This window comes from Engraulis encrasicolus, chromosome 20 (assembly GCF_034702125.1).
Source record: "Engraulis encrasicolus isolate BLACKSEA-1 chromosome 20, IST_EnEncr_1.0, whole genome shotgun sequence".
Lineage (NCBI taxonomy): Eukaryota > Metazoa > Chordata > Actinopteri > Clupeiformes > Engraulidae > Engraulis > Engraulis encrasicolus.
In genome coordinates, this window is record NC_085876.1 from 29801182 (window position 1) to 29819833 (window position 18652).

The 18652-nt window shown below is 45.2% G+C and overlaps 1 protein-coding gene across 6 annotated transcripts in view; it reads left to right on the forward strand.

Annotated features, from left to right (window-relative positions):
* Window positions 1-18558, forward strand: part of akap9 (A kinase (PRKA) anchor protein 9) — a 181582-nt gene extending 163024 nt beyond the window's left edge. For 5 of the 6 annotated variants that reach the window (XM_063185755.1, XM_063185761.1, XM_063185759.1 and 2 more), the window contains 19 exons: window positions 55-115; window positions 1112-1230; window positions 2390-2626; window positions 2975-3130; window positions 3943-4433; window positions 5299-5449; window positions 5783-5950; window positions 6531-6734; window positions 7124-7312; window positions 7722-7901; window positions 10837-11114; window positions 11769-11886; window positions 12175-12360; window positions 12827-13018; window positions 13725-13957; window positions 14953-15068; window positions 15801-15933; window positions 16921-17060; window positions 17390-18557. In XM_063185755.1, the coding sequence (XP_063041825.1) occupies window positions 55-115; window positions 1112-1230; window positions 2390-2626; window positions 2975-3130; window positions 3943-4433; window positions 5299-5449; window positions 5783-5950; window positions 6531-6734; window positions 7124-7312; window positions 7722-7901; window positions 10837-11114; window positions 11769-11886; window positions 12175-12360; window positions 12827-13018; window positions 13725-13957; window positions 14953-15068; window positions 15801-15933; window positions 16921-17060; window positions 17390-17433 (3396 nt within the window). In that variant the 3' untranslated portion in view covers window positions 17434-18557. Of the gene's footprint in view, window positions 1-54; window positions 116-1111; window positions 1231-2389; window positions 2627-2974; window positions 3131-3942; window positions 4434-5298; window positions 5450-5782; window positions 5951-6530; window positions 6735-7123; window positions 7313-7721; window positions 7902-10836; window positions 11115-11768; window positions 11887-12174; window positions 12361-12826; window positions 13019-13724; window positions 13958-14952; window positions 15069-15800; window positions 15934-16920; window positions 17061-17389 lie in introns of all 6 variants that reach the window. The other variant, XM_063185757.1, reaches the window with a different exon arrangement.
* The last annotated feature ends 94 nt before the right edge of the window (window positions 18559-18652 follow it).

Consider the following 18652-nt stretch of genomic DNA (forward strand, 5'->3'; position numbering starts at 1 on the left):
GATCTGATAGAACTGCATTTGATAACTGTGTTTCTCTCTCTTTTGTCTTTCCAGGCAATGTCGTCCAGGCAAGAGCAGAGTGTCGGACCTCAATTCAAAGATGGATACACTAGTGGTGAGCACTTCCAGAGTTCAGTGTTTTGTGTAGTGCCAGGATCTTCTTCTCTTCTCTTCTCTTCTCTTCTCTTCTCTTCTCTTCTCTTCTCTTCTCTTCTCTTCTCTTCTCTTCTCTCCTCTTCTCTCCTCTTCTCTCCTCTTCTCTCCTCTTCTCTCCTCTCCTCTCCTCTCCTCTCCTCTCCTCTCCTCTCCTCTTCTCTTCTCTTCTCTTCTCTTCTATGTCCATGTAATAACATTAAGATGGAGTCAGTTATCAGGACGTTTTGAAGACAATAATGAATTTGAATTTGTTAGCCTTTAGTTGGGATACTCACTCATTTGTCATGAATGGTACTTGGTTGACCATGACGCGTTCAGTGTGTGTAGTCTGTCTTGGTTGCCTATTTTGGTGACTTCACCAATTAAACCTCCACTTACAGTACAGTACACATTTTCTTGTCCTCACGATTGTAAATAATTGTAAAACTTCCAGACATCAGTTCTAACTGGTCCTGTTCTCAACAGACAGCAGTTCTAACTAGTCCTGTTCTAATCATATTCCAGACAGCAGTTCTAACTAGTCCTGTTCTAATCATATTCCAGACAGCAGTTCTAACTAGTCCTGTTCTAAACTCATTCCAGACAGCAGTTCTAACTAGTCCTGTTCTAATTGTATTCCAGACAGCAGTTCTAACTAGTCCTGTTCTAATCGTATTCCAGACAGCAGTTCTAACTAGTCCTGTTCTAATTGTATTCCAGACAGCAGTTCTAACTAGTCCTGTTCTAATCATATTCCAGACAGCAGTTCTAACTAGTCCTGTTCTAATCTCATTCCAGACAGCAGTTCTAACTAGTCCTGTTCTAAACTCATTCCAGACATCAGTTCTAACTAGTCCTGTTCTTAACAGACATGAATTCTAACTAGGTAGTCCTGTTCTAAACAGACAGCATTTCTAACTAGTCCTGTTCTAAACAGACATCAGTTCTAACTAGTCCTGTTCTAATCGTATTCCAGACAGCAGTTCAGACTGGAGCCAGCGTACGGGCTTGGAGCATCATCAGGAGATGAGGTCCACACCCGAGGGGGCCCGACGAGACGCAGAGGGAGACGCACACCTGCCCGACCGGATCAAGGTGAGACAGCGGTGATGTACATTAGTTTAGCTCCATAGTAATTACATGATGATGATGATGTGGATTAGTTTGGCCCGGTCGTAATTACACATGGGCTCCAGACACTAGCGTTCACTTTGCCCCAGTCGTCATGATATAATATGATGATATTGACTAGTTTACTTAGTCTTATTTACATATGAGCTTCAGACACTGTAGGCCACAATGACGCATGGTTTCAGTGGTGTAGTCTACGTAGAACGCGGTATACGGAGTATACCCACTTCTAAATTTCAGGGATTTCAGTATACCCACTTCAAAAATGCTCAAATATACAGTATACCCACCAGAAAAAAGAAGACTACACCACTGCATGGTTTGCTTCCTAGTCTCATGAACACACAGTGGTCTTATGAGAATGCATACAGTAGGTGCTGGAAAGGGGGATGCAATGGTGCATTTTTGGGCTCCCTAAAAGAGCTTTTTTTCAACTTTTACTGCTGACAAATGAGTCGAGTGCAGCAGCAGTAGCATTGTTAAGAAATAAAGAATGAAGAAAAATATGCACCACCACCTTAAAACTTGTTCCAGCGCTCTTGGGACAATGTGGTGTTCGCTGTCTCAAGACCCTCCTGATTTGTCAGCCACCACTTTCATCACCTACACTTAAATTCACCTCTGCTTTTTGCCACTGTTTCACAGTCTGCTGTGCAAGGTGCATTAGGAAACATAGATGAATAAACATAGCATAAATACTGGCCTACAAAGGAAAAGTATAGTAACTACATGTTTTTTTCATGTTTTGACTTTTTTTGTCAAAATTGAATTTAGATTGAAAATGGTCTTTAATCCAAATGTGTCCTGTTTTAGAGATATTGCTATGTCACATTTGCAGTAACAGTTACAGTAGTCACAGTAGTTACAGCTTCAAAGTATTGGTATTGGGGTGGATATTGTAGTACCGTAACTACAATATCCAGCCCAATACCAATTCTTTGAAGCCCTTTTTTTTATCAGTTTTGGCATAGTTACTGCATTGTTTCTTTGTAGGGCAGTATGCACCCTATACATCTATACACAAAAGTATACACATATGCAGAATAGCAGAGCATAAATAGAGATCTAGAGAATAGAGAATAAACTAATGCAGTCCGCCTACTTGCCTTGCCGTCCTCCACAGAGCTTGTTGCGTGAGGTGCACCAGGAGGGCATGCAGGTGTTGTCTCTGTCCGAGCTGCCGTTGGGCATGGGTGGCGTAGCGGAGGGGGCCGAGATGGGCGTTGGGGTTGGTGCCCCTGCCCACCTGATGCCCCCCGGTGCCCTACAGGGCTGGTCTAAGGAGCGCGAGGCTCTACTGGGCACCGTGGAGGCCCTCAAGGGGCTGCTGGCCAAGATGCAGACGCACACAGAAACACAGGTGAGCACACACACACATACACACACCTGAACACACATGCAGATACACACACACACACACCTGCTGCAGACAGACCTACACACACAGACACACACACACAGACCTACACACAGACCTACACACAGACCTACACACACACAACTACACACACAGAGACACACACACAGAGACACACACACACAGACACACACACACAGACACACACACACAGACACACACACACAGACACACACACAGACACACACACACACACACACCTAGTGTAATGCGTCATCCTTTGTGCGTGCACTGGCGGTCAGACCTATGTTCCAGTGTAATAATTTGTGTGTGTGTGTGTGTGTGTGTCAGGGTGACTGGCGAGCGGATCTTCTAGGTGCAGTTCAGCAGGTGTTCCAGTGTGAGCGGAACGTGCTCAAGAGCGCCCTCTACAGTCAACTGGAGATGCTGGACACCAGTGACGCAGTCATATACCTCAACCAACTGGAACACAGGCTCAAAGAACAGGTACACACATGCTCACAGCAACACGTGTTACACATGTCTCTCCAAACAGGATTCTCTGCAACGGGGAGGCCATGGGATCGCACTATACATAACTATATATCTATATAACACTAGATTACTAATCAACCTTTATTTACCTACACTTACTGTCTATGTCTAATTGTCTATGTTTAATTGTCTATGTCCACACCTAAAGTCTATGTCTATGTCTGCATGGGAAAGTAAGAAATGTAATTTCAATTTTTTTTGTATGACCAGTGCATGTAAAGAAATTGACAATAAAACTGACTTGACTTGACATATTTACTCTACATTAGGTTTTTAAAAATATCAGTAATGTGATGGGCTTTCCCATACGAACAGCCTTTGTTCCTGTGCTGTGCAGCTTAACCACAGCATCAATGAACTTAAAACAACCTCAACAGTCTAAATGGCAGAATTTGTTAGAATGTTCACACAAGATTAGAATGTTCACAATACTTGAATATTAAAGCGCCAGTCCAATAAAACAGGGTTTCCCACACGTCCTGGAAAACCTGGAAAACCTGGATATTTAGAGATTATATTTGTCCTGGATTTTTGTCTTGAGCCTGTTTTTTTCACGGTTTTGTTTGTGATATAGCCTACTTTACCCCTGCCCAATCTAGACATGACGATTGAATTTCTCAACGTTTTCCCACCTATTGATGTATAGGCAATACATATTGTCCACACATACATGAACACAAACACACACAAGTCAGCGAAGTTGCCCACAGTGTTTGGCCAGGTTGCCATCTTCATGCTTTACGTATGTCTCCCTTCCCGAACAGGACACACAGCACAGGGAGGCCATGGGAGCTCTGCACGCGGCCGACAGGAGCAGTCTGCTGTCCGAGGTGTCGCAGCTCCGCGCCCAGATGGAACTCCTGGGGGGCACCAGAGAGACCGCCGCCACATCCCCGTTCCCATGGCAACAGGCATCAGGGGCTTGGGCTGGTCCTGTTTCTGGTCCGGATGTCACCGCTGCTGGTCCTCACCAGCAGGAGCAGGAGAGAGGCAGGACACAAGCCGGCGGACACGCACAGGCTCCAGGACTGCAGACTGGAGCAACACAGCCTGGACAAATGGCGTCTGGAGGGGTGGTGGTGTCCCCTGGAGATGCACAAACTGCTGTTTCTGGAGGTCAGGAACATCAACATCAGCATCAGCATCAGCATCAGCTGCTGGAGGAGATGAAGGCGGAGCTGGCCCAGACCAAACTGGAGCTGGAGACCACACTGAAGGCCCAGCACAAACACCTGAAGGAACTGGACACACTCAGGTACCAGACTTGGGGTGTTTTATTTTGGCCATTACACACTGAATAAGGGCTCTTCCCGAAATGTTCATAGGCAAATAAACTGAGAAAAATCTGAAGTGCTGTGCTGTCCTTCGCCTCCTTCATTCATCAATATATTAAGTGGGATTCAGCACCCAGTTATAATCTGTATTAACGAGTATAGGCGTTAGTGTGAGCGCGTCTCCTGCACTTTATGTGTTTTATTTTGGCTCATTGTATTGTCATTGACGCATGTATTTTGTGTCGTGTTATGTTGATGTAGGTCTGAGTTGCCCCAGAGGGTGTAACAGCTATGTAGTGCATCATGTGTGCTGGTGTTGTACTTACATCATGAATTTGCTTTAACTTATACTTTTGACACCTCTGGTTGTGTTGTGAAAGTCAAGAGAGTTTACTTGTAAGGCGATGGCTTAGACCAAAGCGCTCTTGTGGACATAGTCTGAGTACGAAAGTAACAAGGATAACGGCTGAGAGTGCAGTCATTTTATCTTGTCTTTAATATTTGAAAGGGCAATCATGGGTTAGCGGTTAGGGCGTCAGACTTGTATCTCAAAGGTTGCCGGTTCGACTCCCGACCTGCCAGGTTGATGGGGGGAGTAATTAACCAATGCTCTCCCCATCCTCCTCCATGACTTTCCCGCCGCACTGCTCCCTTGGGACGCCATTGGTGCTGCCCCCTTGCATGGGTGCGGCATAAATGTAGTTTTGTTGTGTGCAGTGTGCATTGAACACTTGTGTGCTGTGTCACAATGCCAATGGGAGTTGGAGTTTCCCAGTTGGGCTTTCGCTTTCACTGTAGATTATCAAACCTATTATCCTCAATACTTGTTTGTGATGTGTTCTGTAGGTCTGAGTTGACCCAGAAGGCTGGTGAGGTGGACTCCCTCAGCGACCGGCTGGCGGAGGAGCAGAGAGGAGCGAGGGAGCTGCAGTGGGCTCTGGAGAAGGAGAAGTGCCGCTCAGACAAGAAGGAGGAAGGAGAGCGCGAGGAGATGGAGGTAATGCTGACATCATTACTGTATATTGCATTACATTTTATTAAATCATATTACAGTATATTACACTACACTACACCTCATTACACTACACTGCGTTACATTACATCATATTACATCAAAGCAACCATCACCTGTCCCCTATCCTCTTTTGAGTCTTCTGTGTTCCATCCAGATCTTAGACTAGCTCTGTCTGGTGACACCATATAGTGCCGTGCTTGTCTCTCTTCTCACTATCTCTGTCCTTTGTCCTGCATCAGGACCTGTGACTAGTTCTTAGTGGTTGTTGTTTGTTGTGGTTGTCCCTCGTCTCATCACCCTTTCCCTCATCTTTAGGACCTGAAGCTGGCCCTGAGTGAGCAGCAGGCGCGCGTGTCAGAGCTGAGCTCCCGTCTGGAGGAGGAGCAGCAGCAGGCGTCTCGGCTGAGGACCCAGAGCCAGGAGACGCAGCGGCAGCAGGAGGCGCAGCTGGCACAGCAGCACAGCAGGGCGAAAGAGCTGGAGGTCAGTCAATACATCTACATAGGCAGCCCTTAGGTACTAACTACTGTAATTTACTGTAATGTATCCACTTCTTACTAACTACTGTAATGTATCCACTCCTTACCAACAGCCTCCTTAACTAACTACTGTAATTTACTGTAATGTATCCACTCCTTACTAACTACTGTAATGTATCCACTCCTTACCAACAGCCTCCTTAACTATTTACTGTACTGTGCTGTAATGTATCCACTCCGGCTTACTAACAGTCTCCCTAACTAACCACTGTACTGTACTGTATCCACCCTATCTATTGTACTGTAATGTATCTACCCCATCTAACGGCCTCCCTAGCTAACTACAGGCACTGTAATTTAATGTGTCCACCCCTTACTAACAGCCTCCCTAACTAACTTCTGTAATTAACTTTGTCCAGCCCTTACTAACGGCTATACTGTACTGTACTGTACTGTACTGTACTGTACTGTACTGTACTGTACTGTACTGTAGCCAAGCTAGACTAACTACTGTATTTTCCTGTAATTACCCACCCCTCACTAACAGCCTCCCTAACTACTGTACTGTACTGTGCCGTATGCAGGTGCAGCTGGAAAGCCAGCAGGCCAGAGCTGATGAACTACAGGGGGCGCTACTGAGGGAGAGGGAGGTGGGGGCTCAGCTACGTCACCAAGCAGCAGCCAGCAGCCAATCACAGACCAGCACCTCTCCCGCCGCCGCTGCTGCAGACAGCCCAGACGCTGCCTCACCTGAGGGAGTCACTCGGGCGGAGGAGGGATGCACTCAGGTGAGCACACCCGGACATCATGGCGATACTGATTCCACTTAATAGTAAGGCTGTAACGATATTGATTCGAACCGAGAAATCGTGATACTCAGAGTCACGATACTGTATCGTGATGTAAGGACGGAGGCAGTATTGTGATACGCCCTTTCAAAGTTTTGTTATCCTTTAGTCCAGAAAACAACCAAAAGATTCAATATGATAATACTTCCAAGCGTCAAATGAGATACATTTATCGTGTGGTGTATCGAACCGTAGGTCAATAATCGTAATACGAATGGAATCGTGAGTGGAGTTTATCGTTACAGCCCTACTTAATATCCAGTATCCAGTATGTGTAGTCTGGCGACTTTATGTAACTGATTCCCTTGTGCGATTCTTCTCCATGCCAGGTGGAGGCAGCGGTTAGCTCCATGGAGTCCATGCTAGCGTCCATGCAAGCGGAGGTGGAGGTGAAGCAGGGCCGCGTGGTCCAGCTCCTGGGGGATCTGGAGGCCCAGAGGCTGGAGACGGTACAGCAGGGAGCTCGCTGGAACGCCGAGAGGGCAGACATGGCACAGCGCACTGCTCAGGACCAACAGGTGGGTTTACATTATATCGTCGCTGCCAGGCAAAAAGCTTGCATCTCCACTTCAGACACTTAGGATAAATGCCTTGAGTCCTACCCTCTTAATTAAAACTTTCTTGGTCCGTTTTCCCCTTCGTATTTGTGCCAGATTCATGCAGATGCGCAGATGCAGTTCTTGGGTTTTACATTGCCACTGAAAACAATCCAGGTTGGTCAGGCCCCAAAGTGCCTGATTTCACATGAAATCATGTTATTCATCTATCCCTCCCCCCCCCCCCCCCCCCTTCTCTCTCCATCTCTCTCTCTCCATCTCTCCCTCCCTCTCTCTCTCTCTCTCTCTCTCTCTCTCTCTCTCTCTCTCTCTCTCTCTCTCTCTCTCTCTCTCTCTCTCTCTCTCTCTCTCTCTCCATCTCACCCTCTAGGCCCTTGAGGAGGTGCGTGGGGAGCTGGAGAGGCTTGCTGTGCGTCTGGAGGAGGCTGAGGGCCGTCTGGAGGGCGAGAGGGAGCGAGGTCAGCGGCTCGAGAGGGAGCGCCAGAGACTACAGGAGAGAGTGGAGGAGCTCAGCCAGGCCGCCGCCAACGCAGCACCCAACCAACACACGGTACATTACAATTACACCCAACCAACACACGGTACATTACAATTACACCCAACCAACACACTGTACATTACACTTGCACAACAACCAACCAACACATGGTAAACTACACTTACACCCAACCAACACATGGGACATTACACTTACACCCAACCAACACATGGGACATTACACTTACACCCAACCAACCAACACATGGTACATTACACTTACACCCAACCAACCAACACATGGTACATTACACTTACAGTACACCCAACCAACCAGAACATGGTAAACTACACTTACACCCAACCAGAACATGGCACAGAACATTACACTTACACCCAACCAACACATGGTACATTACACGTACGCCCAACCAACACATTGTAAATTACACTTACATCCAACCAATCAACACATGATACATTACATTTACACCCAACCAACACATGTCAAACACTTACACCCAACCTAAACCATGGTAAACTGACCTACACCCAACCAACACATGGTACATTACACTTACACCCAACCAACTTGCACATGGTACATTACACTTACACCGAACCAACACACGGTACATTACACTTACAAACAACCAAGGCAGGCAAGGCAAGTTTATTTGTATAGCACATTTCATACACAGTTGCAACTCAATGTGCTTCACAAAATTAACAAATGTAAAAAGAAAGGAAACAGGGAAGAAAGACGGAAATAAATTAGAGTCAAAGAACATTTAAAACATTAAGATAAAACATAAGGTAAAAAATAATAATAATAATACCAACACATGGTACATTACACTTACAGTACACCCAACACATGGTAACCTACACCTACACCCAACCAACACATGGTACATTACACTTACACCCAACCAACACATGGTACATTACACTTACAGTACACCCAACACATGGTACATTACACTTACAGTACACCCAACACATGGTAAACTACACTTACACCCAACCAACACATAGAACACTACACTTACACCCAACCGACACATGGAACACTACACTTACACCCAACTAACACATGGTACACTACACTTACACCCAACCAACACATGGTAAATGACACTTACACCCAACCAACACATGGTAAATGACACTTACACCCAACCAATACATGGTACATTACACCCAACCTTTTAGTAGAGAAAGTGCGCTCAACTCCGAAAAGTTTCTTACAAGGTCTTTGGGTGCGAGCAAACAGCAAAGTTCATGTATAGTAAAAAAGATGCACTCCCGGATCAGTCTCTTGCAGTTTTAATACTGGGTTAGCATGGCAGACAGACAGACGTTTCGGCCTAAGCCTTCTTCAGCGTCTTTGAGACGCTGAAGAAGGCTTAGGCCGAAACGTCTGTCTGTCTGCCATGCTAACCCAGTATTAAAACTGCAAGAGATTGATCCGGGAGTGCGGCTTTTTTACTATACATTACACCCAACCAACACATGATACATTACACCCAACCAACATGGTAAATGACACTTACACCCAACCAACACGTGGTAAATGACACTTGCACCCAACCAATACATGGTACATTATGTGAGTGTGAGTGTGTGTGTGTCTGTGTCTGTGTTTGTGTTGATGGGACGCCCCTTTTTTCTTTCCACCCTGTTGTTGGCATGTTGAATGGCTGGTGTGTTTGCACAGTAAATGTAGTTAAATTGTGTGCATGCTAAAGAGCACGGATGCACAGCTGCAACAGCACTCATAGTATACTGGTGTTCGGAGAAGAAGGCCAGCTTCTGCCTCTAGAAAAAGCTGAGGCTACAGGCAAAGAATCTCACACACAGACAAAGACTCGCACAGACCTTTTATCCCAGCACTAGTTGGTCAATTATGTGGTAACAATAAGACCATACAACTGTCGGGAAGAGGTTAGCAGAAGAACAATCGAAGATTTATTTTGCAGTATTGTTGACTACTCTCCTACACATAATATAATCAGAAAGGATTAAGTAGGTTTTTTCTTTCCTTTCTCCATAATTGATACTTAAGATTTTTAGCATTCCTGACATCTGGGAGCTCAACAACTCATTGAAGTGTAACATTGGAAAAACTGGTAAAGCAGCATAGCTACACCTTTGTACTTCAGTGAAGTTGTCTGGGTGTGAAAGGTGTGTGTGCGTGCGTGCGTCTGTCTGGGTGTGACAGGTGTGTGCGTACGTGTATGAATGTGCATGTCTGTCTCTCTGTGAGTGAACAGGTGTGTGTGTGTGTGTGTGTGTGTGTTAGAAGCATGTGGCATTTGACCTAGTGTTTTTGGCTGAGCAAGCAGCTTATGCCTGTGACAGTGTGCATACATCATCATTCAAATGTCATTGTGATGAAGTGAATCACATCATGTACAATGATGATGTACTTACAGTACTCACCCCACCTCAGCTCTATGTAATTTTATTATATGGTGTGACGTCATCGGTCGAATGCTCCATTCATTTCAATGGGGCTCCCCAACGTTCGCACGTCTGATATTTGAGATAACGGACGGGTTGGTCTATATCAGACCGCTGTCAATGGCAACAAGACTTTTCACTGCTAAAGCGACTTCTCAACAAGACTCTAATCAGCTGCTGTGATAGACAACACCTGTTGTCTAGGCTACCTGTTGCCTAGCGGTGTTCCACAACGGCACTGTTTTGTTTTGCGCAGCAACAATCTGTTGACATGAAAAATTATAATAAACTTAACATTAAATAAAGAAATGTCCCCGCCATGTGTGAATCATTTAAGTATATCCATATAATAAGCGGGTTAACGTTCGGCGAGTCGGTCGCTTTGTGGAATAGCAGCACTTCAGAGAGAACAAGACCCCTCCGCTCCGTGTCGGGGTCTAAAGATTCTCTCTGTCGTGCTGCTATTCCACGGTAGCGACCTTCTCGCCGAACGTTAACCCTTACGTAACTGATGTTGTGTGCGTGTGTATGTGTGTCTGCAGGCGTGGCGCGAAGGTGAGATGGGTGAGGTGGTGGGTGGCGACCGCACCAGAGACTGGGTCCTGCAGCAGAAGAGCGATAACGGCCTGACCATCCACTCCAGCACGCCCTCCATACACGAGCATCACGGCCCCACTGGCACCCCGGCTGCTGTTGCTATAGCAACGGAGGCCAACATCAGCACCAGTGGCAGCGGAGGAGCCAACATGGACGCTGTGGTGCAAAGACTACAGCTCATCGCCAGCAAGATCAGGGGCATCACCAGTGACGCCAGCAACAGGTGACATACACACACACACACACACACACACACACACACACACACACACACACACAGCAACAAGATCAGAGGCCTGACCAGTGACAACAGCAACAGGTGACATACACACACACACACACACACACACACACACACACACACACACACACACACACACACACACACACAAGATCAGGCAACACCAGTAACAGGTGACACACGGATTGGCTCATTCATTTCTGAATTAAAGCAGCACAAGTAGTTTGTTTTTTTTCCAGCAATATCATGGTGGCAGTCTCAAAGCTGACTGTGAATTGCACAAGGTATACATCCAGGCTGAGAGCACACTGGATATAATGTCTGTGTATACTGTATTTTAATTCTTTATTTTATTTTTTATTTTATTTTTGTGTATTTTTTGTTTAGTTTTTTTGATTGTCCTAGTCTGTATTGATGTGTATTTATACCTTTTGTCTTGTTTGGCTTTGGACATGTCTGCTGAATGAATAGATTTAATTTGGGTGGGTTTACATATTGCATTGTCATGCCCTCATTGAAAAGTAACCTCCTGCTCTCTGCTGTGGTCTGTGTGTGTGTGTGTGTGTCTGTCTGTCTGTCTGTCTGTCTGTCTGTCTGTCTGTCTGTCTGTCTGTCTGTGTCTCCGTGTGTGTTTAGGTTGTCTGGTGACGAGGTGAGCAGGGAGTCTCTGTCGTGGCTGCAGGGTAACGTTAATGACGTCATCACCATGCTGCAGCAGAGCCCTCTTCCACTGGCCACCACTCCTGCCCCTGAGGTACACACACACACACACACACACACACGCACACACACACACACACACACACACACACACACACACACACACACACACGTTCCACCTTTTAAAGGTTTTGAACTTTCTAGAATGTATTGATGTTAAAAAAACATATTTAATCTCTTTATTTATATGGTTGTTAGTTTTGTAAATGTGATATGAGGTTTTTTCTATCTGTATTGGCCATGATAATAGCCATAGCTGCTGAAATGGCAATAAATGTAAACAAACAATCAATTGCTTCTCTGTGTGTGTGTTTGTGTCCAGGGCTCCCCTACGCTGGTGGGCGGCGGCAGCTCGGCGGTGTTGACGGAGCGCCTGTTGCGGCAGAACGCCGAGCTGACGGGCTTCGTGAGCCGCCTGACGGAGGAGAAGAACGAGCTGCGGAACCAGCTGCTACGCCTGGAGGACGAACTCAGGAGACTACGCCTCAGGGGACTAGCATCCGACAGTGTGAGTTATCAGGAAATATATTCTGAATATATTGTAATTGTATAATAATAATCATAATAACAATAATAATACATCGGTTTTATATAGCACCTTTCTTGGTACTCAAAGCCGCTTATGTATATGTGGGAAAAAAAGAACTTATGACAAATTGCCATCATCAGAGATTTAGTGATAGGATCAGTGTAGATACTAAATTTGTGTATATATGTGTAAAAAAGGTGTATATATAGACAAGATCAATTACCATCATTATCAACAATTGTCATCAGACTGATTGTGGTCATCTATAAATTATTTTTCGATTATTAAATACATTTTTTGACAAATTGAGGGACATTGGTTCTCTGCCTGTCTCCACACTCAAGAAGGATACCGGTAATCAACCAAAGTGATCTAATAGTTGTGGATGCGTAGGAGTTCTCTTGAATGGTGTTTGGTTCTGACTGTCCCTTGTGGGCTCCTGTAGTCGAGCAGGAAGGGTGACGGTCAGGAGCTGGCAGTGTTGGGAGTGGAGCGAGAGGCGTGGGGTCGCGAGAGGTCGCGCCTGGAGAAGAGTCTACGCCACGCGGAGGCAGAGGTCACCAGACTGAAGGGAGACATGCGCAATGACACCTTACGCGACATGAGCGGCCCGGACAGCGACAACATGGCACTCAAGGTGGATCTCTCTCTCTCTCTCTCTCTCTCTCACACACGCACACACACGCACACACACGCGTACACACACACACACACACACACCGATACGCATCAATGCCATACGAGACATGAGCGGCACTGACAGTGACAACATGGCACTCACTACTCGGCACCACTAATTGTTAAGCAATTTCAAACAGAAACATAGTAGTATTGTAAACCCCCCTAGTCTAACACCACTACACATACAGCAAATGAATGGCTCATTATATCTGTCCCCCTCCCTGCACTGCCTATGTACGGTATATACAGTTACCTATTGGAAGTTCATACATCTCAGCTTTTTATCTTTTTAACTTTTTAACTTACTTATTTATTATTGTTCTAGCCCCCCTCTCCTCCTTTTTATGAAGCTGCTAATGCACTTTTTACAAATGCACTTTCACTTTTACTAATGTACTTGTTGTTTTTAACAGAGGCATTTCTGTTTTCTTTAACATCTCTTTTTTATCTATCCTACATATACTGTACTTTTTAACCTCCTGGTCCTGTGTTGTATATATGCTGTCTACTGTCTTTGCACAATCTGTATGTTACTGCTGCAACAAATTAATTTCCCCATGGCAAGATAATTAAAGGCATACTTACTTACTTACTTACTTACTGTCCTTCCCTCCCCCTCTCTCTCCCTCCTTCCCCCCTCTCTCCATCCCTCTGCTCCACAGCGTATGTACGGGCGATACTTGCGAGCGGAGAGTTTCCGCAAGGCCCTGGTGTACCAGAAGAAGTACCTACTGCTGCTGCTGGGCGGCTTCCAGGAGTGCGAGGAGGCCACGCTGGCCCTGATCGCCCGCATGGGGGGACACCCCTCGCCCGCCTGCATCGAGACCATCAGCCACCGGCGCAGGGGCTTCACGCGCTTCAGATCCGCCGTCAGGGTCTCCATCGCCCTCTCCAGGTACGGACGGGGAATCGCACTACAGCCGTTGCAAAAAGTTTTGTCGCCTATCCTCCATCCATTTGGAATAACAGCGAATAACCTGACTTTCACTTAATTACTTGACTTCAGAATTCGCTCATATGATTCATTATTCTATAGCTGCTGTTCCAGACAGATGGAGATGATAAGAAGCGTATTTAGTCTCATGATTTATACAGTTGTGTAAAATGTGATGTAATGTTTTTTCTCTATCTGTATTGGCCATGATATAGCCATAGCTGCTGAAATGGCAATAAATGTAAACAATCAATCAATCAATCCAGACGGATAGGTGACAAAACTTTTTGCAACGGCTGTATGGGGGCATTCTATTATCCGATCACCTGTCACCCGATCACCCGTCACCCGTTCACCCGTCACCTGTGCTTGTGGCCTCGCACTTCGCTGATGCCCCTCCATGGAGAAAACATGAAAACTGTCCCGCTGTCAGCCAAGCCACAAAAATGTTTGGGTGATTTTTCCTCATTCAACATCCTGATTACAAATGAGTAAATTACCTTTGAATTGTGCTTTTGCCAGATGTTGAATTAAACATTTCTGGTGTCAGTGACATCCACAAGCACAAGGGAGGATAATGGAAGGAGGATAATGGAAAGAACCTTGCTAAGAATAATTGCTATTTACCAACCCCTAAAAATGAGTGAAGCAGTGGCTTCCACTTAAGCTGTAATGAGTCTCCATCGCCATCTCTAGGTACAGAAGGGAAATGCGCCACAGCCATGATAGAGCTCCAAAGAGGATGGAGTTTAATGAGACAACACTCAATAGAACGTCCCTAGCAACTGTGTGTGTGTGTGTGTGTGTGCGTGCGTGTGTTTTTGTGTGTGTGTGTGTGTGTGTGCGCGCGGATGTGTGTGTGCGTATGTGTTTGTGTGAGCGTACGTGCGTGTTTGCGTGTGCAGGGTGTGTTTAATGACCATCTAAGTGTATCATGTGATGTGTTGTGTGTGCAGGATGCGTTTCCTGGTGAAGAGATGGCAAAAGGCCACGGGTTCGGGATCCGGATCAGGATCTGGCACTCTAGCCACCCTGTCATGTGTCAACAGGAACGGACTCAGCCAGACCACAGGTGAGGAGGGCACGCACCTGCACGCACACACCACCTGCACTCACACCCACACACACCCACACACACCCACACACACACACACACACACACCCACACACACCCACACACACCCACACACACACACACACACACACACACCTATGCAAACACACATTCGCACATGCAAATACACACACGGCACGCATATACACTCACACACACATCCATGCATGCAACCACACATAACGTGTACACACACACACACACACACACATACACACACAAGATTAACAGCTGGCAACAGTGTTAGCGACAAATGTCAGTTTCCGGAATACACACGCTATCTGATTTGTTCCCAGTCCGCTATCAACAGGGTTGTAAACCGGCCTCTGCTCACTAAACAAATAGTCATTTATGGGCTTGATTTGACAAGTGGATAGTCAAGAGTTGAATTTTAACAAAACTGACCACGCTTCATTCAAACAAAATATCTTAAAAGGTTTTCTTTCTTTGGGTGCACTTGTCAGGGTGAATTGTCCTGAAAAAAGTAACTTTTAATTCAGGCAATAAAAATGTTTAATATGGCAGATATAGATAGTAGCTTCTTCATAGCTTCCATTTTCACCTGCACATCAATTTCCTACCCATTTTGTGTACGTCGCAACACGATGAAAACATGATTGATATGGTTTTCTGCTGTACTTCTCTTAACCTCTGTGTGTGCGTGTGCGTGTGCGTGTGCGTGTGCGTCAGGTGTGGAGGGGAGGCATGAGTCTGCGTTCCTGCACCCGGGCGGGGTGGAGGTGTTTGGGGAGCGACGTGGCGTCAGCAGGGGCAGGACCGGCAGAGACTCCCCACGAGGCAGCACCCTCTCCACCCAGCAAAGGTACACTACTATACTATACACTGCAATACTATACTATATATAATATGCACCTACATACTCGCCACGAGGCAGCACTCTCCACCCAGCACAGGTACACTACTATACTATACTATACTATACTATACTATACTATACTATACTATACTATACTATACAATATGCACCTACATACTCGCCACGAGGCAGCACTCTCTCCACCCAGCAAAGGTACTATACTATACTATACTATACTATACTATACTATACTATACTATACTATACTATACAATATGCTCCTACATACTCCCCACGAGGCAGCACTCTCTCCACCCAGCACAGGTACACTACTATGCATATACTGTACTATAATATACTATACACTACACTACAATACTATACTACGGTATATATAATATGCACCTACATACTCCCCACGAGGCAGCACCCTCTCCACCCAGCAAAGGTAAGCTACCATACTATACTATACTATACTATACAATACTATACTATACTATACTATACTATACAATATGCACCTACATACTCGCCACGAGGCAGCACCCTCAACCAGCACTACTATACTATACTATACTATACTATACTATACTATACAATATGCACCTACATACTCGCCACGAGGCAGCACTCTCTCCACCCAGCACAGGTACACTACTATACTATACTATACTATACTATACTATATACAATATGCTCCTACATACTCCCCACGAGGCAGCACTCTCTCCACCCAGCAGTTTCAGAGATGCAATAGATTATTCTAAGGCAGTAATGGAATATTGTTCAGCTTATTTTTAGTTTATTTTGGTGTATATCAGTTCAATGTATTCAATTATTAGTTATTTTGGTTTGCTATACTTTTCCTTCCAACGTGCTGTGGCCCCCCTAGCACCTCCCCGAGTGCCCCCAGGGGTCCCCGGCTCCCACTTTGAAAACCACTGGTGTAGTGGTGTATGGTGCCTAATGATCATTGTCCTGTTGCTGCTGCAGGTACCATGGCATTTCGTGTGAGCCAGGTGGGGGGGGCACCCCCTGCTCCCATCTGCTGAACTACGACCCTGACCGCGCCCTCACAGACTACATCGCACGCCTGGAGGCCCTACAGAGGCGACTGGGCAGCGTGCAGTCAGGTAGGCTACAGCTGTTTGTGTGTGCGTGTGCAAAAAAAAATGCAGACACTAAATTAATTAAAACAAATATCACAGGTGGATAAAACAAGGCTATAACGAGGGTATTTCATTTTAATTCAGCACCTTGGAAGTATTTGTTTGGACACAGAGCGAAGCCTGCTCCTTGCTAAAAGTTACTTGCCACCTGTGGGAAATACATTGTTCACTAGTTCATCAGCTTCATATCATTGCAGCTTCATCGTTCATCGTTTCTTCATTGCAGCCATTGTTCACCAACTCGTCACAGCTTTGCATTATTAATTCATTCTGTGTTTCTCTTCTTTCCTCAGGGACTTCATCTTACGCTCAATTGCACTATGGAATAAGAAGATAATATATACTCTTGACTTCTATAGAAGATAATATATACTCTTGACTTTTAAATTTTGAACGGGCTTGAAAAAAACAAAACAAGAGGAGAAAGGAAATGAGATGACATGACTACTCACTCGATTCAACTCAGTTGCCTTTTCTTGTGCTGCGCTGCTGCTGCTGCTGTGTTTTGTACTCTACATCATGACGAGGCTGTTTAAGTAATGTGTACTTCATCATGACGCCGTTATTTAAGAAATGTAAACTCATCATGGCGAGTCTATTTAAGTAATGTAAACGCATCATGGCGAGTCTATTTAAGTAAATGTATGTCGACTCTGTGGGACCAAATCCATCCGCTCATTTGATTTCCACGTCCGTACGCAACAACAGACCGCTCTCCGACGGTCGCCAGCACCAGAAACCGCTTCTCAACGTGTGAACATTTGTCTGCTTTATTCTTATTCCTCTTATTACTGTTATTATAATTATTATTATCTGTTGTGGATGGAATTATATGATTACAATCATGTTTTTTGTTTTTCTTCCCTAAATGTATATTTGTGGTATGCTAATTTAAGAGAATCCTGTTTAATTTATATCCTGTGCGATGTCTGTATGTATGGTGTGGGTGGGGGGCGTTGGGGTGGCACATGGGGGTCGGTGGGACTTTTTGTTGTGACTGGAGGCTGCTACTTACCTAGCGGTTAGTTACCAGCTAGTTGGACTGCTACTGACTTAGCGGTTGGCTACTAGTTAGCCGGACTGCTACTGACCTATCGGGTTAGTTACAAGTTAGACGGACTGCTAATGAACTAGCAGTTAGCCGCCAATGGGACTGGACTGTTGTATACACACTACACTGTGGCTGGACAGCATGGCGTCTCGAGACTACAGGCTACAGATATGAGGGCAATTTGTAGTAGAGGACATATTTTTGTAAAAGGGGCTAGGATCTTTGAATTTTATGGGTATTTTGTCAACCATTGAAATAAAGATTAATATAATATTTAAAAAATCAAGTCTTGTGTTTTTTTGTTTTGTTTGTTTTTTCAAAGGATTTCATTACATGAAATTCATATGTAGGCCTAAACTTTCAGTACATCACCAGAGCAGTCCAAGATCGTTTTATTACTCCAGTGTTTGTCAACCATTAAAACTTTTTGCACAATAAACTAAATGTGGAATTACAGTATGTATCACTAGTAGTAGAGTACTTCTTACATGTGGATTACACACTT